Source organism: Dasypus novemcinctus, chromosome 28 (assembly GCF_030445035.2).
Source record: "Dasypus novemcinctus isolate mDasNov1 chromosome 28, mDasNov1.1.hap2, whole genome shotgun sequence".
NCBI lineage: Eukaryota > Metazoa > Chordata > Mammalia > Cingulata > Dasypodidae > Dasypus > Dasypus novemcinctus.
The window spans coordinates 41,750,596-41,778,091 of record NC_080700.1 but is presented as its reverse complement, the minus strand read 5'-3'; the positions used below and the strand labels follow the sequence as shown (position 1 = coordinate 41,778,091).

Genomic DNA, 27,496 nt, shown 5'->3' with positions numbered 1-27,496 from the left:
GAGGACGGTCCCGCGTTCAGGGCCGCAGGGCGCCTGGGCCAGAGCTTCCGGCTGACCCCTCTGCGACTCCGTGCCGCCTCCTGGAGTCCCAGCCCAGCATTCCCTGCCAAGAGACCGCTACGGTTACCTGGGGGAGGCAGCTGCTCCGGCCGCTGAGAGAGAAGCCTTCCGGGCGGCGGCGGCCCGGAGCCAGAACTCAAGTTGCACCGCAGAGCGCGGCGGAACCTTTGTGCCACGCCTGCGCCCGCGCCCGCCCGGGCCCGCTCAGCGTCGGACGCGTCCGGGCGGCTGGGACATGGGGACGGCGGGCGCCGCGGCTGGGGAGCCGTCCTCCAGCCTGGAGGCTCCGGGGCCCGCCGACGACCGGCTGTTCCTGGTTAAAGGTGCGGGAGACCTGAGCTCGGGCTCGCCCGTGGGGGCCGGGCCGGGTGGGTGCTCTCCAAGGCGGGCGCAGGTCCTGGGGCGCTCAGTCCCCATTCCCTCTGCGGCGACCCTCCTCCCTTTTCTAATTTCCACTGCCTCTCCTTCCGCTCCCCAACACACCGCCCGCCGCTGGCCCGGGGAACAGGGGAGGGGACCCTGTGCCCATTCTCTACAACTTGGGGACGGCACCTCAGGGTGACCCCTGGCACCAGAGGCGTGAGGTCACGCAAGTTTCGCAGCCGCCGTCCTTCATCTTTGGCAAGAACTGCTTAGCCATCGCTTGTCTGGTCCCAAATAATGCCTTTGAATGTGACTTCAATAGTATCTGAAACTTGTGTACATTTTTCTAACTTCTTTTTTGTTTTTCAATCTCCCCGCCCATCCACTCCCTGCTCCCAACTCTTGGCAGGTGGAATTTTCCTTGGCACTGTTGCAGCAGCGGGAATGCTAGCTGGATTTGTTACAACATTATCATTGGCTAAAAAGAAAAGCCCAGAATGGTTCAATAAGGTTTGTGATACAAAAATCACACACAACGTTGTTATTGTTTACAATAAATGGTAGCTTTTGCACAGAATAATGAAAATGTTGATAACCTTGCATATTGCTTTAAGAAGTAAACCTGCCTGTATATATCTCATAGTTTCAAGAAGTGTACAAATTAAATCAGTGGTCTTTATTTTCAACTTAAAAGTACTTAATTATGTATATCCTTAAATTTAAAAAAAAATTTTTAAATTGAAGTATATCATTCATACATGAATATGCATAAACTATAAGTGTATAGTAAAGATTGTGAACTTACAAAATAGGCATACATAACACCACACAGGGGTCTCATACATCACCCTTCTACTAACACTTTGCATTGTTGTGAAACATTTGTTACAAACTATGCAAGAGCATCATCAAAATATTACTACCAACTATAGTCCTTATGTTACATTTGGTGTATTTTTCCCCAAACCCACACTATGTTTAAAAATATGTATTTTTGTTACACATGTTGTGAACTTGCAAAACAGTTGTACAGATGTGTAATTTCCCATACCACACCACACCATGGTGGAACATTTGTTACAGATTATGAGATAATATCATCAGACATTATCACCAGTCATGGTCCATAGCATACATTTGGCACACTTTTTTCATGCACCTCCGTTATCAACACAGTACAGCTCGGCACTGATGCAAGGATATTATAGTATTGCTGTTAACCACAGTCTGTAGGTCACACAAATTGTAGTTTTCCCATGCTTCTCCTTATTCCCATCACCCTGCAATTAGTGATGTACATCTGCTCTAGCTCACAGAAGGGCTCTTGCATTTTTACCCTTAACCACAATTCTCAAACTGCTTCTGGGGTCACTGTGTTATTCAGTCCCTAGATTTTCTTTAGCTTTCTTTATGTTGACATTTACTTCCCCAGACTACCGTTTTCAGCCACAGTCCCATTTATAAACCAGTTGCTACTCACTATAATGTGTTACCATCAACTCTATCCAATTCCACACATTTACAGTCAAGTTAATTAAAACTTCTACATACGTTAAGCATCAGTAGTTCTTCTCAACCCTCTTTTTATCTCCTAATAACTTATACTCTAGGTTTTAATTCCATGTGTTTATCATTCATATTTAGTTCATATTAATGAGACCATACAATGTTTGTCCTTTTGTGTCTGGCTTACTTCGCTTAGTATAATGTCTTCAAGACTCATCCATGTTATCACATGTGTCCCAGTTTCAGTTCTTACTGCAGCACAGTATTCCATTGTATGTATAGACCACATTTTGTTTATCCACTCATTGGTGATTGGACACTTGGGGTGTTTCCATCTTTTGGCAATTGTGAATAACGCCGCTATGAACATCGGTGTGCAGATGTCTGTTCATGTCATAGTTTTTAGTTCTTCTGGATATATTCCTAGTAGAGGAATTGCTGGATCATATGGCATTTCTATATTTAGCTTCCTGAGGAACCGCCAAACTCTCTTCCACAGAGCCTTGTGCATCCTTAAATTTTAACAGAAAAAGACTGTGAAAGCTCATCCAGAACATTTCCTATTCACAACATCACTTTAAATCTGAATGAGTTGTTATCAGTTGTAAGATGCTCCAATATTTTATGTTCTGCTGAGAAAAAAACAAACAAACATGACACCAGTTAAATTCTCCACTGATTGTAAGAGGCACCTATCCTTCAGAGATATTAAAACATTAAAATAAAGTACATCTTAAAACAGGACGTTGGCTCCTTCAACGTGGGGACCGTGCAGTGCACTCTTGTTTGATGCTATAGCCCCAGTCCCTGAACAGTGCCCAGCCCATAGTAAACTTTGGTTGTTATGACTATAAATTTTGATAATTACCTATTCAAGGAAGAAAATCCTTACTCCATGAGCAGGAGTGAGCACTCTTGTGCTCCTGGGCATCACATTTTCCTAGTTAGAAATTTCCTTCACTTTTACTTGTCCCTTTGCGCCTTCCTGTCTCTTCCCTCCCCACTCCATTTGGTTTATTTATTCATTACCTCAGTGCTTCAACAGATTTTTACTAGGAAACTTTTATGTGTCCGACACTGCTAGGCAGGGACAATAGAACAAAACTTTTTTTTTTTCATCTGCCTCTCAGGAGCTTAGGATCTGGCATGGGAGGCATACTAAGCAAATATCCTTACAAAAAACGATATGATAATAATTTGATACGTGCTATGGAGGAGAAGTGTTACGTGGAATTATGAACCAGTTGACTTCCATTTCCACTTATTTTATCTCTGCTAATCTAACAGTCATACTTAAGTCTTAGGAATACTGTCATGACAAGGGACCACATTTTAACATGTGTTTGGATCCCCCTCTGAATACTCTTGACTTATATAGAGCTCCCCAAATCATTGCTGTGAATTTCATGGGTCAGTTTTTTCCCTGTATTTTAGAGTGTTTTCAGAGCAGAAATATATCTTATGGCAGAAAGCCATAAAACCTGATTGACAGTGGTACTTAAACCGTGACGTTTTGGGTTGATTTCAGGGCCTAAGCTATCAAGGTAACCTTTGGGTCACCTGTCTGTTTAAGAATATGATGAAAGTGGGTCATTCTCTCCTGGAAAAAACAAAACAACAAAAAGCATAAATATATTTACAGTTTTGCATTCTGTTTCACACATGTCTTCTGTGGTCTAAGAAAGCAGTATTCAAAGTATGATCCATAGATCCCTGGGGGTCCCTGAGACCCCCATCTGAGCCCATAAGGTTAAAGCTGTGTTCATAATTCTAGTAACGCTTGCATGGTGATACAGAGCCATGGCCGGTGAAGCTGCTGTTGCCCTGCATGATCGAGACAGTGGCACCAACCTGCCGAGCAGTTGTACCCTTGATGACCATGTGCTTGTAGTGTTTAAAGAAGAAAAAGCCAGTATCGCATAAGAATATCCTTGCTAAGGCAGTAAAACTTCCTTTTATTAAATCTCAACCCTTGAACATACCACTTTTTAATATTCTGCATGAATAAATGGGAAGTAGGCATAAGACACATCAATTATACATCGAAGTCAGATACTTTTCTCAAGGAAAAGCAGTTGTGTGATTAAGTTGTAAGCAGAACTAGCCACTTTCACAAACTACCGTTCTTACTGGAAAGAACAACTCGCAAACTATGGTTTTTCGGAAGTGGGTATGTGACAAACACTTTCTCAGAAATGAACAAAATGACGTTATCCAAATAAGCAACTGTAGTATTTGTTGCCCTTGATAAAATTCAACCATTCAAGTGAAAATTAGAATTTTGGAAAACTTGTATTTACCACTGTGAGCTTGACAGCTATGCAATACTCAGTGGCTTTTCTGATGAGATAGGTGGCAATAAACGAGGTTTAAAAAAATATTGTTTAATGGAAGTGTCAACACTGTAAGAGCATCTGACTTGATAAACCAAGATTTTATGATTGATCATCATGCATGTGTAAAAGATCTCTTCAAAGTGCATAATAGATCCATGGATTTTAATGTCTAACAGTACAAAAAAAATTCAGTCTGATAATTTCAGAATCCACGTTACACCCAAGCTTTAAGAAGAGGTGTGATATGGGGCGTTTTTGGGTCTTGGAGTTTTCCTGGATGATATTGCAGGGGCAAGTGCAGGACATTGTATATCCTGCCATAACCCACTGGACGGACTGGGGGAGAGTGTGACCTGCAATATGAACTGTGATCCCTGCGGTGTGGCGGTGCTCCAGGGTATGTTCACCAAATGCAGTGAGTGTGCCTCGCTGATGGAAGAGGATGTTGATGTGGGAGGAGCGGGGATGGGGGATGGGGAGTGGGGTATATGGGAACCTCTTGTATTTTTTAATGTTTTGTGTGATCTATTTATCTTTAAAAATTTTTTTTGCTAAAAAAAATCCTGAGACCGAAAAAATTGGGAACGATTTTTCTGGACACTTAAATATGTAAGTTTCTCTTCCTCTGCTGACGAGCTTATACTGAGCAAGCACAAGTTGAAGGATACCCCCTGGGCAGAGGACGTGACAGTTGCTGTCTGCAGCTTTTTTAGGGACTTGAACCCAGGACCTTGTACATGGGAAGCAGGTGCTCGACTGCTGAGCTGCACCTGCTCCTGGGGCATTTCTCTAACATTGGTAACAGTGACACCTCCTGTCTGAGTGCTTGCCACGTGGTCGGTGCTTTTCTAAGGGCTTTACTCACTGAGCTTTATCAGCTTTCTGAGGTACTGTTGTTGGACTGTTGTCCCCTTTACAGGTTAGGAAACTGAGGCGCAGGGGGATTAAAAGCCCAATTTGGCACTCTCTCCATCTCTGGTTACTTCCGGGGAATAAATGATATTGTTTTTAGCAACATTGTTCTGTAAGTAGACTTGTCCTCTGGTCGGGGAGCCTAGGTGCTAAGTAGAATACACATTCTGGTTGCAGCCCAGAAGGACTTTAAAGTGGTCAGCTTTTCCGTGGGGGCTGCCTGCCCAGCTGTTCTCTCAGGAGGATGATGATCACCACCTTGATGTCATTTTCATTGTCATGGCCGAGTGTCATGTGACGCAACTTGGGAGTTGAAAAGCAGTAGTAAGCTGCTGGATGAACATTAGTTTTTCTTTGTCATTCGTTGAGTAGCTGCAAGCTAAGGTGACCAAAGAATCCACTCTGAAGTTCCTTTGGATGACCTATTAAAATAGTTCTAGATTTCTTTTAAACTGCTGTATTCAGATTTGTATAACACCATCCTCATAAAATAATTGAGATTAAATGAGGTGCTGTTAGTAAAAATAATGAGCATGTTTATGTCTATTTGATTAAAATAATTGAAAATACAGAATTGATGTATACACACAGTTTACTTATAAAAAACAAAATGTGTATCTTAATATTTTGGCATGGCAAAAATCTTTGAAATAACTGTTGTTTTTTTTTTTATATAACAAGGGTTATTTATATAACAAGGGTTATAAAAGGCAAGTCAGCATTCATCTTTCTGATACAGCTATACCTTCTAAGAAATTCCCAAAGAAAATTTGTAAAATGTGGGTATTGTATATGTTATAAAAATACAGACAGCCAGCTATTTCTGTGATGTAATGAAAAAATCAAAATGTTATACCAAATAAAAATGCTCTCTGGGGGAAATAAAGCTAGATTGAACATTCTTAATCAGTTTGGCTTATGTCAGCTACATCTCAGGTTGAAACTGAATGAAAGCTAACACATGAACCTTAGGCACGCAGGTGCCTTTCTGAGGAACTGTGAACAACTTGCTCATGGTAGTCCTGTGCCTGGATAATAGATCTGTTCTCATCACCTGATTTCTCAAAGGTTCCTAAGGGATAAATGTTAAAAGATTAGGGGCTCCCATGTCTTTAGACACAAAAGCTACTAGAAATACTGAATTTTCATTTAGAAAGTAATTTTTCTGTTTTATTGTGGGGATAGTAAATACTGCAGTGTGCTTCGTTAAACTCAATTTCTATATGCAGATGCCTTAATTTTAATTTTTAGGAAAGTAGTGTGGCAGTGAAGGAAGATGATGCTTTCATCCTGTATATGTGGCTAATACTTGTGACTGTCTAAAGAGCTTTCACCTTTCAAAGAGATTGTGACTTAACTAAAGCCAGGCAGCTGTTGAAATAAGCAAACGGCTTACTTATTTCCACCTGACCTGTATCTCGGTTTCAGGGAAGCGTGGCCACGGCTGCCCTGCCCGAGAGCGGGTCTGCGCTCGCCCTTCGAGCCCTGGGCTGGGGCTCGCTGTACGCGTGGTGTGGAGTTGGGGTGCTCAGCGTCGCCGTCTGGAAAGCTCTCGGAGTTCACAGCGTAAGTAACCACAGTCTGTGCTGTGTGTCTGAACCGCGTGTTCTGCTTCCTGCAGCCTAAAGCTGCCTCATTTTCAAGTTTGCTCACAGGTTAGTCGCTGTTGTGGAAAACTTGTGACAGAGGACTCTTAGATGATTTTTGCTGTTTTCCCAGTTGTGTTTTTGACCAGCATAGAATCTCTTCATCCATTTCCGGCACTCTACCAGACATTTTAGACAAAGTAGATTATTTAATTTTCACAATAACTGGCTGATATTAAGCCAATAGTGATATCCCTGTGTTAGAAAAGAGGAAATGGGGGCTCAGAGAGGTTAAGCCACTTGCCCAAGATCACACGGCCTATAATTGACAGAGCCAAGCCTTGAACCCAGGTCTTAGGATCTTCAAAACCTAGGTTTTACCCAATATTCTCTTACAGAAGATGCAAAAGCAAGAAATAGGCACAGGGGCCAGCGTGAGGGGAAGAAGGTAATGAATTTGATTTTTCAGCAGGTTTTTCTAGGGATCTTAATGTAGCCTCGTCTCCTATCGTAGTAATAGATAAATGATCGAGATCACTGATAACCAGACTGGCCATTCTTTTCTCATTAAAAGAGAACTTCTCTTAATTTGTCATGCTCAATGTGATATAATGGTAAGGGGAAAAGAGCTTTCATGTCTATATAAATTACATTAGGTTTTTGAAAACAAATGAAAAAACTGCAGGGAAATATGTGCGGGAGAAAGGTGAATGAATTATGGGTGTGGGGGTGAATTTTTTATTTTACTTTTCTGTTTGTTTCTTTAATATTTTGTACTACTTTAGCTTGGAAATATTAGCTTTTTAAAAATTGTGCTGTATTTTATATTTTGCCAGTTTGTAGTGTACTAATTTATAAAAGCGTAGCTGTCCAGGCATTCACAAAACTTCCTTAACTGCATAGGAAATTACCTGGGGTAAGGGCAAATGCAAACACTTCATAAAAAAGTTATTGCACTTTTAGTTTCTATTAAGATAACTGTTGGCACTTTACATTGACTCCGTGGAGTTGATAGGCTATGTTCTTATTGTTTAAAATGTAGGTCATAAACAGAATCGTAAAATTTTAAGGTATTTGAAAATTTGAATAGTCTTTGATTTAGGAGAGTTATAAGAATGAATCAGTCCAAATTTTTATAGACCAAGAAAATTAGGTCATTTAAATTATACACTTGAGAACTTGTGCTTTATGGGCTAGACTCTGCTATTTTAGTTTCTAGATCATGAAATTTGTTTTTCAGGACTAGCAAGAGGATTTTTGCCTAAATAAAATATTTTGGGGAGAAAAAAAAAATTTTCTGATGGGCGCTGTTGAACATAAAGGTATTTGGACTTCTCTTATATTGGATCCTCTTCTCTTTGTCTTTTACTAAAAAGAGAGAATGCAAGCATACTCTCTCCCTGCAATTAGATCATTAGGCATATCAGTTTGGTCTCCTTGTCTGGGAAATCCCAAAGAAAAGAATCCAGTGAACCCAGGATACCCTTCCACGGGCTCGTGTCTCAGAGGTGGTCGTATTCCTGTTCATTTGCTTGCTTGCTTGTTCTCTCTCAGGGTACCTGAGGCCTCCCCTGAGCCAGCACTGTTGTCAGCCTGCCTCGTTGACTTTCCAGGCCATTCTTACCATCTGACCCCGCTCTGGGGCTTGCAGAGAGCAATGTGGTGCATTTCAGCTCTGCATTTAGAGAGTTTTGTTGATAATTAGGGTGGTGAGCATTCATCACCACTCACTGCCTCTGTCTGGGAGGTGTCTTTCTATGGCTAAGGAAAGCAGTCTGAGGCAGAAAATGCTGAACAGCTATAGCCCACGTCGGAATGCTCAATAAATAATTGAGATGCTCATTCTAGATAAATGCACCTAAACCAAAATCAATTCCATTGTCAAATAATTGTTGCTAGGTACTTTGAATTGTGGCACATTTCCAGTATAAATCTAGTTCACAAAAACAGGGTGCCATCTAATGGCTGCCCTAGACCAGCCTGACGGAAGTGGTTGCTTTCCCAATTTTAATTCACAGCTACATCTGCTGGCCCAAAAGGGAACATGTTAGAAATGCTTAAAGCAAAATCCTCTTCAGTTTCTTAAAAAATATCTTGGGTTTATTCTTTGTTTATTTAGAACTACTATGGAATCTCCTTTAACATAGACCATATATAATAGATTGACTGTAAATATCAATTTATTTTCATAATGGCCTATCATTTAATCAGAGGTTCCATGGAAGCGACCTTGTGAGCAGACCAGAGCGGGTACGTGTGCCCAGGCTCTAGGATGGGCCCTCGCTGCCTCACGTGGAAATCGGTTGGCGTCTCCTCCCACCAGTTCCCCTGGCCTGCCCTGACCAGTCAGCGGCTTGGCTGTTCAGGAAGCATTCATCGGTTATTTTGAACTCTGGTATTTTTTCATTTGATTGTGATCGAGGTCGCATTTGTTCCATCAACGGTAACTTCATTGCGAAAACAATTACGAACATTTCCTGCGGGTTTATCGACCCCTAGCGCAGCCAAGCACAGGAGCAGATCCTGGGCAGCCGACACATCGGGGCCAGTGAGGGCACCGACCGGGCAGCGGCTCATTTGTTTCAGCAGGGCCGAGGGTTTAAGTTCAGAGAGTTTTTGAAAGAAACCCTCTTCAGTCTAGTGGTACCACTCGTAAGTTCTCATTATCCAAAGCGCAAGGAAGGCACGCCACTTAGTTACTCGTGCTCCTCAGGAACAGGAACCTCCCAGGTCTTTTCATCTTTTACTATTGATGATGGATATTGATACTTGGAAGTCTTCTGAAAGGGTCGTGTATACCCATGGTTAGGCTACCTTGCCTTTTTTCTCCTTTGAAAGGTAAACACTTGGTATATAAATAATGTCTGATTGGTATGATTTGAAGCTTTCTAGAAGGGAGTGTGCTATTTTAATAACTGCCTGTGGACCTGTCGTCTACTCGAGGTGACCATCTCAAAGTACAGGTCAGAATCACCTTCTGCTCACACTTACTGCGACTTGGGTATAATATATGCATCATAACTGGTGCAGTTAATATTTACAGATAATTTACAACTCCTACCCTCATAGGAGCTAAAACCTCAATAGTTAGTAAAAGAGACATAACAGTAGTAACCAACCATGAATGAAACATTCTTAGTTATTGTGAGTGCTTTAAATTTGCCAAAGATTTAAGCTTAAAATTTATTAACACAAATAAAGTTTTTCACTTATTTTTTACCCTTTTATATGGGGTAAGAGGTTTTTGTCTTTAAATATTTCACTGTTTACTTTTTACAGGAAAATATTTAAGACCCATCTTTTTTAAAAACAAAGATAACTTCTTTTGGTATAAATTTGTTCTTATTTTAAAAAATCAAAGGGAGCGGGTGTAGCTCAGTGGTTGAGCTCCTGCCTCCCCTGTAGAGGTCCTGGGTTTAATCCCTGGTATCTCCTAAAAAGAAAAAGAAAAGAAAAAAGATAAAAAACGTAGAAAGAGAGACGCAAACAAATGTCCTCTGAAATCCCATTAAGTTGTAATCACTGTGCATATCTATGCAAATGTGTATAAACGCTGTTTCACTCTGCCTCCTGCGCTGGAACCTCTTTTCACTCAACAGTTGTCGTGAACAGCTTTGCCCAGGGAGTGTGTCAGTCTCCATCACGCTCCGTGGTACGTGGGGGTCTCTTGTCTTTTACCTCCTGTCCTCCAGCCAGTGGCACTGGGCTCGAGTATTTCACCAGGAAGCACCGCAGTGAACCTCTAGGCGGATGTCTTGTAGCACTTGCTCGATCAAAACATTGTCCTAAAAACTAAAGATGTTATTGTCGGTCAAAGTGCCTTTTAAAAAATGCTTTGGATACCTGTTGCTAAAGGGCCTTCCAGAAAAGTTGGTACAATTTAGAGATGACAGCCAGCGTACAACTGTCCACACACCCTGCCCCCCGCTTGTGGCTTCTGTTACTCTGAACTGCTCTTCAGTCTGATGGGTGGGAAGTCACTTCCTCCTGCCTTCGCTGCTTCTCTCCCAAGTCTCTGCCGCGCTGAAGGCTTTCACGATCGTGTGGGAGCCTGGCCGGCCCCTCCAGGCCTGCTTCCCGCTCTGTCTGCCGCCAGAGGGGGCTCCTTTCTCGTTCGGGAGTCCAGGCCCCCTTACCTCTAAAGCAGAGAAAGAAAAGTGTGCAAATAGAATAGAGCGTAAATATTCCTCTAACAATGGATTTTTGGCTTTCCCCTTACCAAAGCGCCTGTATGAGAAGTCACATTATTCCTGTCCTCTCGGCCAGTGTTTGATGCTCTCTAATAGTTTCTTTTCTCCAGCTCTTTTTTGTAACTGCCGTGCTGGATATAATTCTTATGTTAATGTTTAGGCTCACTTCTTCATTACCAATGACCAGCTTTTTGCTAATTACACTCAAACTTCTTTCTTTTGATTTTTTGCTGATTTTGGATTGTACCACCATTCTAGTGGCTCTCTTATCAGTACATATTTCCTGCACTATTTTTACTTAATCATCTCAAATGAAGCAGCATTGTGGAGTGAATGCCAGAACCCCATATGTAAATAGAATTATGGAAAAGCTTAGAAGTGCTTAGCTTCTAAGATAGCTAAGGAGGAGATAGACTCGCGCGCTGGATGCTTTTAACTGGCAAGGACGCGTTCCTCCCAGGCTGAGGTTGAGTCTTCTGGCAAACTGGCTAGTGGTCGCCGCTTGTGAGCGACCCGCAGGGGCCATCTGCGGGCCTGGCCTAGTCCACCCTCAGTGCTTCCGGAGAGCTCTGCCGCCTTGCGCCCGGGGACAGGCTTCCGTCTCCGAGCGCAGCGTCCCCAGCCTCGCTTCCTGTTCTTTGCATTGCTTAGTAGGACACTGAGTGGGACTTCAGACCGCAGCGTCCTCCTGCTCCTGCAGAGAAGGCCGTCTGTCAGGCTCTTGGGCCTTCAGAGAGCTTAAGGGTTGAGGGGTGTTTTCCTGAAATCGTTGTGAAATTCAGTGGAAGTGGCGCTGTGCATTGGTTAATTCAGGATTGCGGTGACAAGAGCATCTCACTTGTAACCCCTCCTTCCCATCCCGTCGGAGCGGCACCGGCCTCGCGTGGCGGGGGCGAGAGGCCCGGATGGAAACGTGGAGCCGCGTCAGGTGGCAGAGCCCAAATCGCAGGCCCTTGCTCAGTTTAAAACGGGAGATGATGAACAGGGCGCGTAATTTTTAATGCAGGGGTGGGAGAAACCAGCTCTGGGCATAAGTAAAACAGCCCAAATCATTTGATAAAGTGGGAGTGCGCCCCAATGGATCGGACAGAATAGCTCTGCCATGCAAGTCTTTCTGTCCTGAGCGCTGACGTGATCACCTCAGGGAGGCTCACCGTGCGCCCTCCACAGCAGGAAGTGGGATTTGATGTCGCTCGGGCCTTCTTTCTCTTTGTCCTTATTTCGTGTAAAGCGGCACTCGCCCCCGCAGCTTCCTGATACGAGCGGGAGGACCCCTGGTCGCCTGTGCCTTCGGGTGCGGCTCCCCTCCGGGATGTCGCCGTAGGTGCCGCTGTTCCACGCGGAGCGCGAGCCTGCAGGGAGACGGCGGGTTGAACACGCGTGCGCTGCCACGCATCGGCCGCAGCTCAGAACGTGACGCCTTCTCTCAAAGTGGGTCTTCCTGACTGAAATACTTTTAACCGTTTTGGGAGAAATCTTTCCAACGTGCTGTCTGCAGTGTCTCCAGGTCATAGTTTGGCCCACTTCCCTTCGGCCTGTCCTGTTCACTCAGGCAACACCGCGGCCTTATTTCACACGGTCGCGCCTCAGGGTCTCAGGGTCGGTGCTTGCCCGCCCCTCCCATGGCTTCATCGGCGTCCTTCCGGTCCCCTTCTCCAGCCAGGTCCCTGCGCTCCTGGGCACAGGTGCTCGGACGTCCTCAGGCGTCACGCTCTGCCCCACTAAGCCATCGCTGGCCCCCTGCGCCCGGCCTGCGCCTGGGCCGCGACCCCCGAGAGCCCAGCCCGTGCCCCTCAGGACCACACTCTCCCGCCCCCTGTTCTGATTAGGAGCCTGGCTCTGCACCCCAAGCCCGGCTGCCTCCACAGCCTCTGGAGTTGGGGGCACCGTGCTGCCCCCAGCCATAACCACCGCTCCGCCGCTGGCCACCTGGCCCCCTCCCGCGCTGCCGGGATGAGCCGCCTCCGTCCTCCGCACGTGCTGACCTGGTCTTGCCTGGACCCCGCGCCTGCCTTTCTTCCCGTCACCTTGGGCAAAGTGTCCCTGCTGCTGCCCGGGCCAGCCTGCCCCCGTCATTCAGCCGGGCCTTGCTCCTCCGCCTGCCTTCAGCCTCGCTCTCCCTGCTTTCGGGTTCGGCACGCCCCAGTTTCTCCACCTCACACGCCCTCCCTCTTGATGTTCCTTCCTGCCCCCTTTTGTCGCCTCCTTGCCGAGGTGCCTGTGGTCCGTCTCCCCTCGCTCCTCCCTCCGCGGAAGCAGCGTAAGTCAAGGTCACCAGTGCCGTCCCTGTGCCAAGTCCGGTCCTATGCTGCCCTTCTGTCCTGCGCCTTCTCAGCCTCAGGTGGCGCTGTGGGCATTCTCCTTCCTGAAACGCTCGTCTGGCTTCTGAGACCCCCGTTCCCTTGCTGGCGGGTTTTGCCTGGTTCCTCTGCCGACTCCGCCCCCGGCAGACCGCTGTGTCAGAGGGTCTAGCAGCTTTATTCTTACTCTTCTGCATCACACGCGCATCCAGTTCCTGGCACTGTAAAATCACGGGGTCCAAGTGCTGCCGGGTCAGCCCTGACCTGGCGGCTCGCCTGCTCTCAGTTAGTGGAACTTGTGTACCCCGGTATTTCAAATCACCCATGTCCTACGCACAACTCTTGATTCCTCACCAGCTCGTTAAACGCCTCCACTTCCCCCCACTTGTTCACTCCAGGCGCCTGCGCGCCATCCTCACTCCCTTCCTCTGATGCCTGAGCAAGCCCTGCCTGCTGGCCCTCCTGGCCACACCTGACCCCTCTCACATCTCTCCACCTCCGTTTGTCTTTCACCTCGTGCATCGACATCGCCTCCTGTCTAGCCTCCCGGCCTGTCCTTCACCTCCTAGAACACTTCACACGAGCAGCCAGGGCGATTGTCTAAACTTGAGGTCAGACCAGGCGCTCCTTTATTTTAAATCCCTTGGTGCCCCCCTTGGACCTAGAAGAAGATCCACATCCCTTACCCCCCGGCCCCCTGGCCTCGTCTTGGGCCCGTAAGCGCAGCCCCCCGTGTGCTCCAGCCACAGCGGCCCCCATGTCCTTCAGCACACCACCGGCCTTCTGGGGGCCCTGATCCCGCTTTGCTAGGAATCTGATCTTGGCGTGGCTCATTCTTTTTTTGCCATTCAGGATTTCAGTTCACATTTATTTCACCTTCTCCAAGAAGTTCCCCAGACCATTTCATCTAAAGCACCTGGTCACTCTTGCTTCCCAATTTCTCTGACATTATCCTAGTTTCTATTGCAAAATGAAGTTACATTGTCCATGCTCTTGTTTTATCTGTCTTCCTGAACGAGTGTGAATTCTAAGAGACCAGAGACCTTTATCCTGTGAGTTACTATATTCTCAGCACCTGTACCTGCCTGCTGCACAGTAGGCATCTAGAAGATGCTTGCTGAGTGACACCCGGCCCTGTTGCCTCCACTCCGGGGTGCCCTCTCCCCTTGGGATGAAGCCCGAGCTCGTGCAGTGTCCACGAGTCCCCGCTGGCTCCCTAGCTCAGCGCTCCTCGGCTGAGGAGGCAGAGGCATCTGGCAGTGTCGGGGAGCACTTCGGGTTGTCACCAGGGGGACAGTGCTGCTGGCACCTCGTGGGTGGAGGCCAGGGACACTTAAACCTCCTGCAGCCCACGGGGCGGCCCCACAGGATGTCCACCCAGCGTGGAGGAGGGCCGGGGTGCGGGCTGCACCGTCGCGCTTAGAAATCCCGCGCGTTCAGCCGCTTGTGCCCCCGCGTGCGTCCTCGCTGCCCCCGGCCTGACCTGCCCCCACCCACGCGCCTCTGCTCACCCTGTTTTTTGCCCAGATACAGTCTTTGGGAAAATTAACTACTAACCTTGACGGAATGGAGTTGTAGCTTTGAATTTTCTATACAGGTAACTGAAGTTTCTGTGTCACATTGGAAGTAACTCCCACATACACACACAGTCCTGGTGCCGTTTGGTTTTAGACGAATAGGGCCACTGTTCCTGTGGACTACAGTGTGTTCTTCCGCCTAGTCCAGTCACAGAGGAAAAGCGGGGGAGTTAATAAACAGCACCTGTGCAATTCAAGTCCATAGAGAGTTAAACCTTCTCAATGTTTAGATAGGATTTGGAATTTTTAACTCTTTATCACTTCCTGTGCCACATTACTTTCTTCTTTTTAAATGATTAATACACGTGACTTTTTTACATTGCATCAAAAATTATGTGTAAGGGCAGCGGACTTGGCCCAGTGGTTAGGGCGTCCGTCTACCACATGGGAGGTCCACGGTTCAAACCCCGGGCCTCCTTGACCTGTGTGCAGCTGGCCCATGCGTAGTGCTGATGCGCGCAAGGAGTGCCCTGCCACACAAGGGTGTCCCCCGCGTGGGGGAGCCCCACGTGCAAGGAGTGCGCCCCGTAAGGAGAGCCGCCCAGCGTGAAAAAAAGCGCAGCCTGCCCAGGAATGGCGCCTCATGCATGGAGAGTTGACACAGCAAGATGACACAACAAAAAGAAACACAGATTCTTGTGCCGCTGACGACAGCAGAAGTGGACAAAGAAGATGCAGCAAAATAGACACAGAGAACAGACAACCGGAGTGGGGGGGAAGGGGAGAGAAATAAATCTTTGGGGAAAAAAATCATGTGTAAGATGATGCCTTTAAAGAACAAAAATTAGATTCAGTTAACCCATTTAATCTACAGAGTGCGCTCCAGTTCATTTTGTAATGTTTAAGTTCCGTGACAGGAAGCTGATCCGTGTTCCCTTTGGTTGACCCTCTGCCTTTAGCCTCCTGGAAGGCGAGCTGTGGGGCTCTTCTGTCCTTCCCGGGCGTTCCCACGTTGCCAGCAAAGGCGCGGGAACTGCGGGACCCCCCGGAAGGGCCAGAGTTGGGCAGCCTTAGTGTCTGTGAGCAGCAGAACGACAAGCCCCTGGTTCGTTCTGAAGAAAGACAACTTCTTAAATAATTCATAAAGTGCTCTGCGGTGGGTTTAGGGCCTGTTTCAACCCAGCTTGTCACAGTAATTAACACTGCTGTCACTGCACGCTTGTTTTGCGAATCCAGACTTTGGTGTGCTGGCTTTTTTTGAGCTACCAGGACCGGGATAGAACTCAGGACCTCGATGTGGGGAGCCAGCGCTCAACTCCTGAGCTCCACCGGCTGCTGGTCACTTTTCTTAAGTTTTCCAAAGACTAGAACTCATAAAATACTTTATAAATGTGTGCTTTCTCCATTGCATACTTGTTTGGGTATGTTTCTAACACAGAATTTTTAAAATTTTATACATGACCAAATTTTAACAGCACAGCTTTGTTTGGTGTGTTTTAATCTGGCAAAGGTAGATATTGGCTTTGAAATAGTTTGAAAAGAGTTAAGAAGTCTTCCAGCGTCAGCATGGCTGTTTGAAATGTACGCATCCACCTTGCTGTGAAACGCCAGCCGGGCCCTCCCCAGCCGCGTCGCCCCTCGGTGGAGGCCCGTGGAGCTCGCCTCCCGCGTCTGCCTCCTTCCCGTCCTCCAGCTCCTCCTCTGCCCTCCACAGACGTGCTCTCCATCCCTGTGCAAGCACTGTCCTAGAGGACGGGCGCACCCCTGCGGTGAGACCCCCAAGAATCAGGCTTAATCGTGGGGTGGCACCGTCATGGAAGGGGGCACAGGGACAGTGGCGGAGCAGGGCCGAGCCCACAGGAGAAGACTGAGCAGAGGACGGGTGTTGGAACTGGGCTCCTGGAGGAGGGCGGTGGCTTCCGGGGGAGGACGAGTGGGGCGGGCGGCTCCGTGCCGGGCCCCGAGGCGCTGGCCTCACCTGCACGGTCCTCCCCGACGCAGCGGCCCGCGCTGCCGGCCAAGTCGTTCTCACTCTGAGCACACAGCCTGATGAGGGTCTCCGTCCACTTCTGTTCAGAGGGAGAGTCACCAGGAGCCCTCGAGCCCCCGGCTCTCCACAGCCCTGCCCCGGCCTGTCTGCCCTAGGTCTGCGTGTCGGCTCTCAGGGCTTGGTTCTTGTCCCAAGGCTTGTAAATAGAAGCTGCTTTGCTGGGGACATTTTTATTTAGGAGAGCAGTGTTGTCTTTTCCCCTCCAAATTGATTTTCTTGTGTCTAAGGGGGAAAACTGAAGAGGCAGCCATCATGAGGCTGTTTCTCAAGAGGTTCAGACTCTAGAAAGACAATTACTGTAGCATCCTTGAATTTCGTCCTCGAGAACACTTATCTTGGGAGATGACCAGCCAAAGGAATCACCTTAGCATCAGGCTCAATCAGCTCTTGTTACGACTGGGATCAAAGGAGTGAGAGCTGTCAGAGTCAGTCCTCAGAAAGGCCCCCAAAACGCTGGCCTCTGTTAAACTAGCATTATCATTTTTTAAATTCCTGTTTTCCGCTTGGCGGATGGCTCCTGTAACTGACTGCCGGTCGCCTGCGGCGTCCCTGAGCCTGTGCCTCTGCGGGGGCGGACGGGGCTGCCGGCCTCTGCGGGGGCGAGGGACGGCGCAGACCCCAGGCCGCCCCCTGCAGCCCTTTCCGCCGCCCTCTCCCTGCTCCGTCCTTCTTGGGCCGCGTTTCCGTGGCAGGAAGGATGAGAGGAGCTTTTGGTCCTGGCTCTAAGTCATCCGTTTTGTCGGGATTCCGTGTCCTAGAACCGAACCTTGTGCTGCCCGGGGGCCGCGTGAACCAGGAGCTCTGTTAGGGGCGCGTTGCTCCCTCAGCGCGGGGCGGCGGCTTTGAGGAACCACCACGCGGGCAGGATTCAGCTTCAGGGGCTTCTGTAGTCCAATTTACTGGATTTGTTAGGACTTCCATTTCACTAGAGGTAAAGTTTATATATGGATTATGAAGTTCATGTATTTCTTCTCAGAAATTTGATTGTAAGACTGACCAGAGAAAAAAGGGGTTAGGTGAGGCATGTAAATGCTACCCAGTGTTTATTCAATAATCTGATTTGAGCATTTTCAGAACTGCCATTTTAAGGCCCTGTAACATGTATCTGCATTTTAGCAGAGGACTGCATCACTGTCTTTCTACTGGAGAGGAAGTTTTTAACTGGGACTTGGGGTCACAAGCCCTAGAAAGAAGTGGCCACCGCTCCGGGTGAGGTTTCAGTACTGGGGTGACTCGCAGTCGGCGCCTCCCCTTGGTGTCAGGCCCCTGCTGACCTCTGCACCTGTGGCTCATGTCGTGCCTGCAGGACAGGCAGTGGGGTCCTTCTGGACAGAAGGCCCGGGGGCTGGGCCAGCAGCACACGGGCCCCCTCTCTCCTTCGGATGCCAGGAAACAGTGCAGAAGGCTGCCGGGGGACGCCACATCACCGCGTCCTCCGCCAGGGTCGCAGGTCGGAGTAGCTACCCTTACTTCCGTCTGTAGTTAAGCCTTTTTAGTTGGCAGGCATACTAAAAATAGAAACAGCTGCAGGGGTCTGGGTTGGCCGGTTATACGTGTCAATATTGAAGGGAATACCTGTTCATAAAGCTTTGACTCCAGGATTTACTTGCTAGAGAAGAAGCCCTTTTCTGCCTTCATCAGAGCAGACAGAAGAAGTTCTCCCCGTAACGGAGCCATCTCGGGGCCCCTCGTTCCCGTGACAGCCTGTCAGCTGGGCCGTAAGGAGGCGTTATGAAACGGGGCACACCAAGGTGGGGTCATTACGTTAAGATGGGGAATTAATGGGATTGGCAGCCATCAGCATTTAACGCAGGAGGGCCCAAAGCAATGGAGAGAGGCCTGCGGCCAGAGGCGGGTGGTCCTGTCATGCGGTGGCAGGGAAGGGACACAGTCCAGAGCCGCCCCCAGAACCTGACCCGTTGGCATCAGCTGCCCTTCAGGCCGGGTCTCGGCAGCCTGCAGAGGCTCCGGGGTGGTCCCTGGCACTCGTCCAGGGCCACGGAAGCTTCTGCTCCTGAGTGTTGGCCGTCGTGAGGTGGGCTCCCAGGGGCTGTCCTGGCCTTCGCGCTGCTCCTTCCTCATCGGTGGCCTGGCTGGCCTCTGGACTGGGTGCTGTGACTCGGCGCGGCCGTGCAGCCAGTGAGGCTGGCCGGGCCCTCGTCCAGGCCATGCTCGCTCTCAGAGCGGCACGTGGAAGCGTTACTCCGCCAGCCTCCTGCTGTGAACGTAAGCACATCAGCATACCCCGCTCAGGCCCGTGTGGATGTCACAGGCCTAACCACGGGAGACACAAGCCATCGTCTGCACGAGCCCTGCTTGCTGAGCCGTGCCAGGCCTCCCTGAATCCAGAAGGAGACGAGTACTGGCTGTCGGTGAGCATTGGCAAGGCCTGCCACACCCTTCTCAGCCAAACGGTCGCCCCTGCAAGAGGTCGGCTGTGTCTGCTCCAGAGTTATTTTAGTGACACCAGTCTGTGGGTGGAGGTCATGGAAATGCCATGTCTTTCCAGGTCACAGAACCAGAGTGACCAGAGGAAAGAGCCCTGGCTTCTGCTTCGGTCAGGCAGTGACACTAACTCAGCAGCTGCATCTCCGTGGACAGGGTAACGTCATACGTAACTGGAGGTCATCATTTCCACCACCTCCAGTTGTGAAGATTAAATAATAGTATAATTCTTGGTACGGGGCCCAGCTCAGAGGATCCCACATGGCAGGCATTGTTGTTCCTGTTCAAGTCGCGTTTATAAGCCAACCACGTTCTGTACCTTCTGGCATCAGCATTATATGGTATTATTCTGTTTGGTCAGGAAGCTGAATTACCAGGTTCTTGAAAATTATCATTTCATGTCCAAAGACTTTCTCAAGAGTGGATCCTGTGAAGCCTTTGCTGTTTTAACCACAGCACTAGGCCGTCAGCAGTCCAGTATCTGCAAGGAAATAGGCTAAGTGAGCTTGTCAATGGCAAAGGCATTTTAAAACTTGGAGCTCTTAATTCCAATAACTGCCTGTTTATTAAAATCGAAGCTGTAAGAATTTTCTGAAATTGGTTAAACTGGGGACATAACCTGAAGCTTTTAAGAATTTTTCAGCGCACTATTAGACCAAACGTTTTCAAGTCTTTTCTCCCGCAAGACATGCATGTAAATGTGCAGCAGTCCTAGGTACACGCCTGAGCAGTGCACCAACGACACGTCAAGCTTTGGCCTGCTTCGCCATCTGTGAAACGGGTCACGTTGTTGGGCTGTCTGCGCTTCTGTCATACCTGGAAGTAGGGGCGTGGTTGTTGGGAGTGTTCAACAGGCAGCAGGCCCAGCACAGGGTGAGGACTCGTGGCATCTGTGTTTGAGCACTCTGGCTGTGTGACAAGCCTGTCCTGCCTCTTAAAGACCTCGGGGATTCCAGTCAGCCGAGACGGTGGCGTAAGATGTTCCAGGTACTGTTCCCCTGCAGAGTCTGAAGAGCAAATCGGGCAGAGCCGTCCCTCTCAGGAGGGCTGCAGTAACTGATGAGGGCTGAGCCTAGAAACACAGCTTTGGAAAGGGCAGGAGAAGCTCTGGCACCCTGCTCCACGCCCTCCCCGCGAAGCAGGGAGCCAGCCTGCGCTCCTGTGGGGGTCCCCGCCTCTTCCGGAAGGAGCAGGGGAACCCCTGTGCCATACTACAGTGCCTCTGTGTCGGCAGCCTGAGTGGAAGGAGGCGGCTCCCTCTGGCTCGCCCTCCCAGAACTCGCCCTGTCGGCAGAAGCAGCGTGCCCACAGCTAAAGCCTGGAGGAAACAAGTCAGTGGCCTGGTGCAAGGGAATACCTGCTTTACGAAATGGGCGAGTTTATTTCATAGGAAATTGAGGGGGCATTCAAATTCCTATAAATGGGGAATTTCCTAAGGCCAGAAAACACAGGCTCAGAAAAGAGTAAATATTAAGATGTGAGTTCTACCCAGAGCTATTTTCAGATTCAACACAATTCCAGTCAAAACTCCAATAGCCTTTGTGGAAATGGAAAGACCAGCAGTCAAATTCATATGGAAGGGAAAGGGGCTCCAAACAGCCAAAAATGTCTTGAAAAAGAAGAACAAAGTTGGAGGGCTCATACTTCTCCAGTTTAAAACATATTACATGGAAGCAGATCTGGCCCAATGGATAGGGCGTCCGCCTACCACATGGGAGGTCCAAGGTTCAAACCCAGGGCCTCCTTGACCCATGTGGAGCTGGCCCACGCGCAGTGCTGATGCGCGTGAGGAGTGCCCTGCCACGCAGGGGTGTCCCCCACGTAGGGGAGCCCCACATGCGAGGAGTGCGCCCCGTAAGGAGAGCCGCCCAGTGCGAAAAAAGTGCAGCCTGCCCAGGAATGGTACCGCATACGCGGAGAGCTGATGTGGCAAGATGACACAACAAAAGAGACAAACATTCCCGGTGCCACTGACAAGAATAGAAGCGGACACAAGAACACACAGCAAATGGACACAGCAGACAACTGAGGGGTGTGGGTGCGGGGAAGGGGAGAGAAATAAATTTTAAAAATCTAAAAAAAAATAAAACATTACAAAGCCACAGTAATCAAAATGCATGGTACTAGCACAAGGACAGACATAATCAATGGAATTGATTTTGAGAATTCAGAAATAAACCCTCACATCTATGGCTAATTTATTTTTGACAAGGATTCCAAGTCCACTAAATGGGAAAGAAAGTCTCTTCAACAAATGAAACGAATGTGGAAACTGAATAACCAAATGCAAAAGAATGAAGGTAGAATGCTATCTCACACCATATACAAAAATCAAAATGGATCAGAGACCAATATAGGGGCAAAACTGTAACACTCCTGGAAGAAAACTTAGAGAAGCATCTTCAGAACCTTGTATTAGGCAATGGTTTCTTAAACTTTAACCAAAAGCACACACAAGAAAAAGAATAGATCAATGGGACTTCATTATGAAAGAAAACAGAAGAAAATATTAGGAAACCAGATAACCCAAAAGGGTTTTAATATACAGAATATGTAAAGATATCCTACAATTCAACAACAAAAGCCCAATTTAAAAATAGGCAAAAGATTTTAGTAGCTACTACTTCAGAGAACATATACAGATAGCCAAAAAGCAAGTGAAAAGATGCTCATCATTATTAACCATGAGGGAAATGCAAATCAAAACCACAGTGCAATGCCATTCCATACCCAGCTAGACTGGCTACTATTTGAAAAATGGAAAATGGCAAGTATTGGAGAGGCTGTGGAGAAATAGGAACACTCATTCATAGTTGGTAGGGATGTAAAATGGTGCAACTGCTGTGGAAGAAATTTGGCGGCTCCTTAGAAAGTTAAATGTAGAATTACCATGTGACCCAGCTAGCCTGTCCTAGGTATATACCCAAAGGAGTTGAAAGCAGGGACTTGAGCAGGTGCTTGCACACTGATGGCCATAGCAGCCAAAAGATGGGAGCAACTCAAGTGTCCATCAGCCGATGATAGACAAAATGTGGGGTATTCACACAATGGAATATTATTCAGCTGTTTTGGGGTTTCATTAAAAAGAAATGACATTCTAATATATGTGGCAGTGTGGATGAACCTTGAAGGCATTGTGTTGAGTGAAATAAGCCAGACAAAAACACTGTATGATCGCACCGATACAAGATTAGAATAAGCCAACCCAAAGTCAGAAACTAGAATCCAAGTAGGTTACCAGGAGCTTGGGGTAGGGGAGTGGGGGGGTTAGTGCTTAGTTGATGCTCAGTTTCTTTTGGGGGGGAAGGGGGAAAGGTGGTCACATGTCATTGGAGTATAATTACCACCACTGAATTATATACTTCAATGTGGTTCAGAGGAAATTTTAGGTTGTTTATATGTTACTAGAATTAAAAAAAAAAAAGGACTTTCCAACACAGTGAATGCTCACGTAAACTGGTTATCTCTAAAAAGTTACAGTAGACTACAGACTATAGTTAATAGTGTAATTATAAGAATGTTTCATTAATTTTAACAACGGAACCACCCTGAAGCCAAGAGTTAATGGGGTAAATTGTGTGTTTGGGGTGGGTATATGGGAACTCCATTTTCTACATGATTTTTCTGCATACCCACACCTCTAATAAAATAAGTAAAAAGCAGCTATGGGAATGGAGTAACATTAGAGGCATAACATTTAACCTCTCCTGACCCTCGCGGCCTCCCGCGCAGCGTCTCACCACGTCCCTGTCCCTGAGGAGTGGAGGTGAGGTGTGCACCTCCCGGCCACGTGGTCCCCTTCTGACAGTGACCTTCACTTAGCGCAGCAGACGCTGGCCTGGCCGGGGAGGGGGACAGCAGGGGCCGGCGGCGCGCTGCAGGCTCCTGCCAGGGATGTCTGCGCTCACGAGAGGCCGGCCACTTAGTCCCGCCGTTGGGGCGCTGCCAGACCCGGGGCTGCGCAGTTCTTGTGGGCTGTCCTGGACGTGCGCATCCCTGCCCCCAGGGCAGACGGTCCCCGGTGGTTGTGACAACCAGAGCTCCGCGTCCCCGCATTTCCAGCTGCTCCCCAGACTGCCCTGCCTGCGTGAGACCCTCCCCCAGAGGTGAGCCACAGAACGCGCTCCAGAGCTGCATTGCGGGGCTGGGGGAGACCCCCAGCCCTCGGGCATGTGCGCCTTCTAGCGCGGTGCCCGGCTGGCAACATAGCGTAGAGAACCTTGTGTCTCTTCAGTGCAGAACATTTAAACAACGGACCACACCTGGGCCATCTGCTTCTAAACAATTCTCCACGTAGGAGCTTTGTTCCTAGAACCCGCTGCTTGAGCGCCGGGGGAGGGGTCACAGCGACACCCAGTGTGTGCTGGGTGCTTCAGCACGTGGTCCCCGCGCTCTATGGCCTCGTCTCATGTCCTTGCACCTCCGTCCACATCTGCGGACACTGCTGCTTGCAGAGTCTCTCGGGCGGCTGGGCCAGGGTTGGAACTGAAGTCTGGCTGATGCCAGCGTCTGTCCTTCTAAGTGCTACAGTGACTGCGTGAAAGTCTACAAGTTACAAGTCCCAAACCAATGTCACCCCGAGAATTAGAAAAAGGTAAAGATTCACCTCAACTGGGTGTGAGCATCAGCCTGAGTTTCCGCCGACGCTCAAAGGGACTGCGTGCGGCTGGCTGGCCGAGGAGCTCTGTACCCTCAGGAAGGCTCGGCGAGGCCGTGGGCTGCAGAAGTAAGCGAGGGCGCAGCGCTTCCAGAAGGATCTCCTGCCGCGGGGCCACGTGGAGTACACAGATGAGCCAGGGGTGTGGCCGGTGCCCTCTAAAGTGAAGACTGCCCAGCTTCCACGGCTGGGCCCCCCTTAGGGGTGTACGCCTGGCCCGGGGCCAGGGCTCCGGTGCACTTGGGCGTGTGCTCGCACCGCCTGCTCTGAACTTGACCCCAACCCCTGCCTGGCCCGACTCCCAGATGCAGAGCGACCTCTGCTGGTGGTAAAAGCCCTGAGCACGCCCCCAGCACTCGAGCTCGTCTAGTTCACCTGCCATCCCTTCGTTTGCCCCTCAACACGTTATTAAACACCCACTGTTTCTTTTCTCCACCCCTTCCCTCTGTAACTCGCCGTAACTTTCTGCTAATTCTGAATGACCCGAGTATATTCATTTATTCAAATGCACAGAATTTCCATCCTGCGGCCGCGTCCTTGCCAACACTGCATCCTGTTCTGCTGGCGGGGAATCAATACTGACAACTTAGGGCGTGCTGCCTTCAGATTCAGAGGGGAGTTTTATGTTACTTAAGGCTCAGTAGATTTCTACTTGGAGTGTGTTTCCTTTTTCTCTCTAGGTGGCTGGACTAGAGCCCTTGCCTGCTGCTGGTATTCAGGTGATCTCTGTGCTGTGTTCCCGTGAGCCAGGAAGCTTGATCCTGTCAGCAGAAGTGTCCGTCTCTAATGGCTTTGGCTCGTTTCCCTTTCTCTTAACATTTGGTGACTGATTTTTTCCTTCTTTCAGATGAAAGATTTTCGAAGTAAAATGCAGTCAGTATTTCCAGCAATTCCCAAGAACTCGGAACCGACCGCTGATTGGGAGGAAGCCTTGAAATCCAAATGAGACGAGCGTGGGAGAATGGCAGGAAGGGTGGCTTTGGGGACCACACCCCAGCAGAGGGCCTGGGGGGCCTCAGGACGTGCAGACGGGGCGAGCCGGGGTGCAGCTGCCAGCCTGCTGGCTGGGGCCTGCGGTCCCCCAGCCGCGCTGTCCGCTTGCTTTAAACTGGACTTGGGCAGGGCGTGTGTGTGTGTCGGGGGTATGGCAGTCAGAGTTAGGAGGACTGTCCAAAAATAATTCTAGAGAGAACTGCCTGTGTGGAGGGGCGCCCGGGGCGGGAACACTTCTGTTCATGGCTGTAACCCTTGAGCCAACTTTCCTACCTGAGAGAGCATTAATAAAGTTATATGGAAAACCCTTACAAACAGGCTCCAGCAGCAGTGGTACCGAGCAGGTCTGCTTAAATGAGCTTTGGGAGCCTCTCCTGTCGTATGTCAGAACCTGGAGGCCGTGCTCCGCGAGCTGGGCCCAGAAAGCTCTGCCAGGCCAGGAGGGCTGCGGCCTGGGGCCTCACGGCCAGATAAGGCCACCTGGTCAGGTCTCGTGCTGGAGACAAAAGCCAGTAAGAGACCGTGGTGACAGGTGCAGCGGGGCTCCGGGCGGCGATGTCACAAGAAGCTGGTTCTGGGCTCCTGAGCCCTGACCGCTCATCCTTGGTCTTGGGGTCCAGTTGCCGCTTGGCGCTGTGTCTAAGTAGTCGCTGTAATCGCCGCCTCACGGAGCCGCCACTCGTGAGTCCTTCCATACAAACCTCTCCGTCCTCCAAGCTCTCTGATTTTTAAAAAAGCAAAGCACAAGGCCAGATGGAAGGTAATGTCTACATGTAATTATTTTTATTGGAAATTTAAAAACTTTAATGAGGAGAAATATTTTCATATGTTAATATGTCCAGAGAAGGAAGCTCTGGTTGAATATTAATTGTATTATTTATAATTGCTGTGGGTTTAACTAGCCAGCAATCGAGTTTAATAAAAGTACATTTGAAATCAATCTGTTATAATGAAATCTTTTAGTTTTAAGGGAAAAAAAATTAATGAAATGTCAAGTGCATAATGTAACATTTTTCTCTAGACCATGTTATCCTGTTAAACCTGCTGTATTGTGAATTAAACAGGTGTAATCAGTGTTTGGAATTCATGTGTCACCTGTTAAAAATCCAAGATGAGAAGGAAGGAATTGTTGAATTTCTCAAGAACTCTTTACCATCTTTCATTTTCAACTCAGTCATCACGGAGAAGGAGCAGGGACCAAGCGCGAGGGCATTTGGTCCACGTGGGTAGTCTGAGCCAGGCTTCCCAGGGTGGAGGAAGGGGCACCACCTAAAACCACAGCGAGAATTCAGATTTTTCTTTTTCCTGGGCAGGAAAAGCTGAGAATCTGTAGCTAATCTGGAATAATAAAGGAGAAATCCTACTAGCCACAGTTCTGTTTAATAGACCCTTGTCTTGTAAGCCCCTCGGGGGCAGGGCTGCCCATCGCCAGCCCCTGGGCCTGTGGGGGCGGGCGGCACCGCGGCCAGGACGCTGCCAGCCTCCTCTGCAGGCCCTTCCCTCGATGCCTCCCTGGGCCTGGGGGGACACACCGCGGCCAGCACGCTGCCAGCCGCCTCTGCAGGCCCTGCCCTCGATGCCTCCCTGGGCCTGGGGGCACACCGCAGCCAGCACGCTGCCAGCCGCCTCTGCAGGCCCTGCCCTCGAGCCAGCCTGGGCCTGGGGGGACACACCGCGGCCAGCACACTGCCAGCCTCCTCTGCAGGCCCTGCCCTTGATGCCTCCCTGGGCCTGGGGGGACACACTGTGGCCAGCGCGCTGCCAGCTGCCTCTGCAGGCCCTGCCCTCGATGCCTCCCTGGGCCTGGGGGGACACACTGCGGCCAGCACGCTGCCAGCCGCCTCTGCAGGCCCTGCCCTCAGTGCCGTCCTGGGCCTGGGGGGACACACTGCGGCCAGCACGCTGCCAGCCGCCTCTGCAGGCCCTGCCCTCAGTGCCGTCCTGGGCCTGGGGGGACACACCGCGGCCAGCACGCTGCCAGCCTCCTCTGCAGGCCCTGCCCTCAGTGCCGTCCTGGGCCTGGGGGGACACACCGCGGCCAGCACGCTGCCAGCCTCCTCTGCAGGCCCTGCCCTCAGTGCCGTCCTGGGCCTGGGGGGACACACTGCGGCCAGCACACTGCCAGCCTCCTCTGCAGGCCCTGCCCTCGATGCCTCCCTGGGCCTGGGGGGACACACCGCGGCCAGCACGCTGCCAGCCTCCTCTGCAGGCCCTGCCCTCAGTGCCGTCCTGGGCCTGGGGGGACACACCGCGGCCAGCACACTGCCAGCCTCCTCTGCAGGCCCTGCCCTCGAGCCAGCCTGGCCACCTCTGAACAAAGCCGTGCTCCTCACGTGGCTGCCTGACCGGCTTTACCGGAAGGCAAGGCCCTGGGAACCCCAAGACTTGGGGAGGTTTATGGGTTGGCTCCAGCATTGCTGTGCTTTTTATGGAAGAAAAAGCATAACAAAATAGTCTTTTACAATCAATTAGGTCATTTCTGGTTATTTGGGATCTATTTCATTTCCATTTTCAAAGTTTTAGTCCCTAAAAGATGAAGGAGAAGTTGAAGCTGAGAGCAAGGAGAGAAGCACTGCGAGGG

The 27,496-nt window shown here is 49.4% G+C and overlaps 1 protein-coding gene across 1 annotated transcript; it reads left to right on the top strand.

Annotated features, from left to right (window-relative positions):
- TMEM242 (transmembrane protein 242) lies at positions 1-25,855 on the top strand. The gene is made up of 4 exons (XM_004463920.5): positions 1-383; positions 833-933; positions 6,606-6,743; positions 24,770-25,855. Exons 1-4 carry the CDS (start codon positions 296-298, stop codon positions 24,866-24,868), a joined length of 426 nt encoding a protein of 141 aa, XP_004463977.1. The 5' UTR covers positions 1-295; the 3' UTR covers positions 24,869-25,855.
- The last annotated feature ends 1,641 nt before the right edge of the window (positions 25,856-27,496 follow it).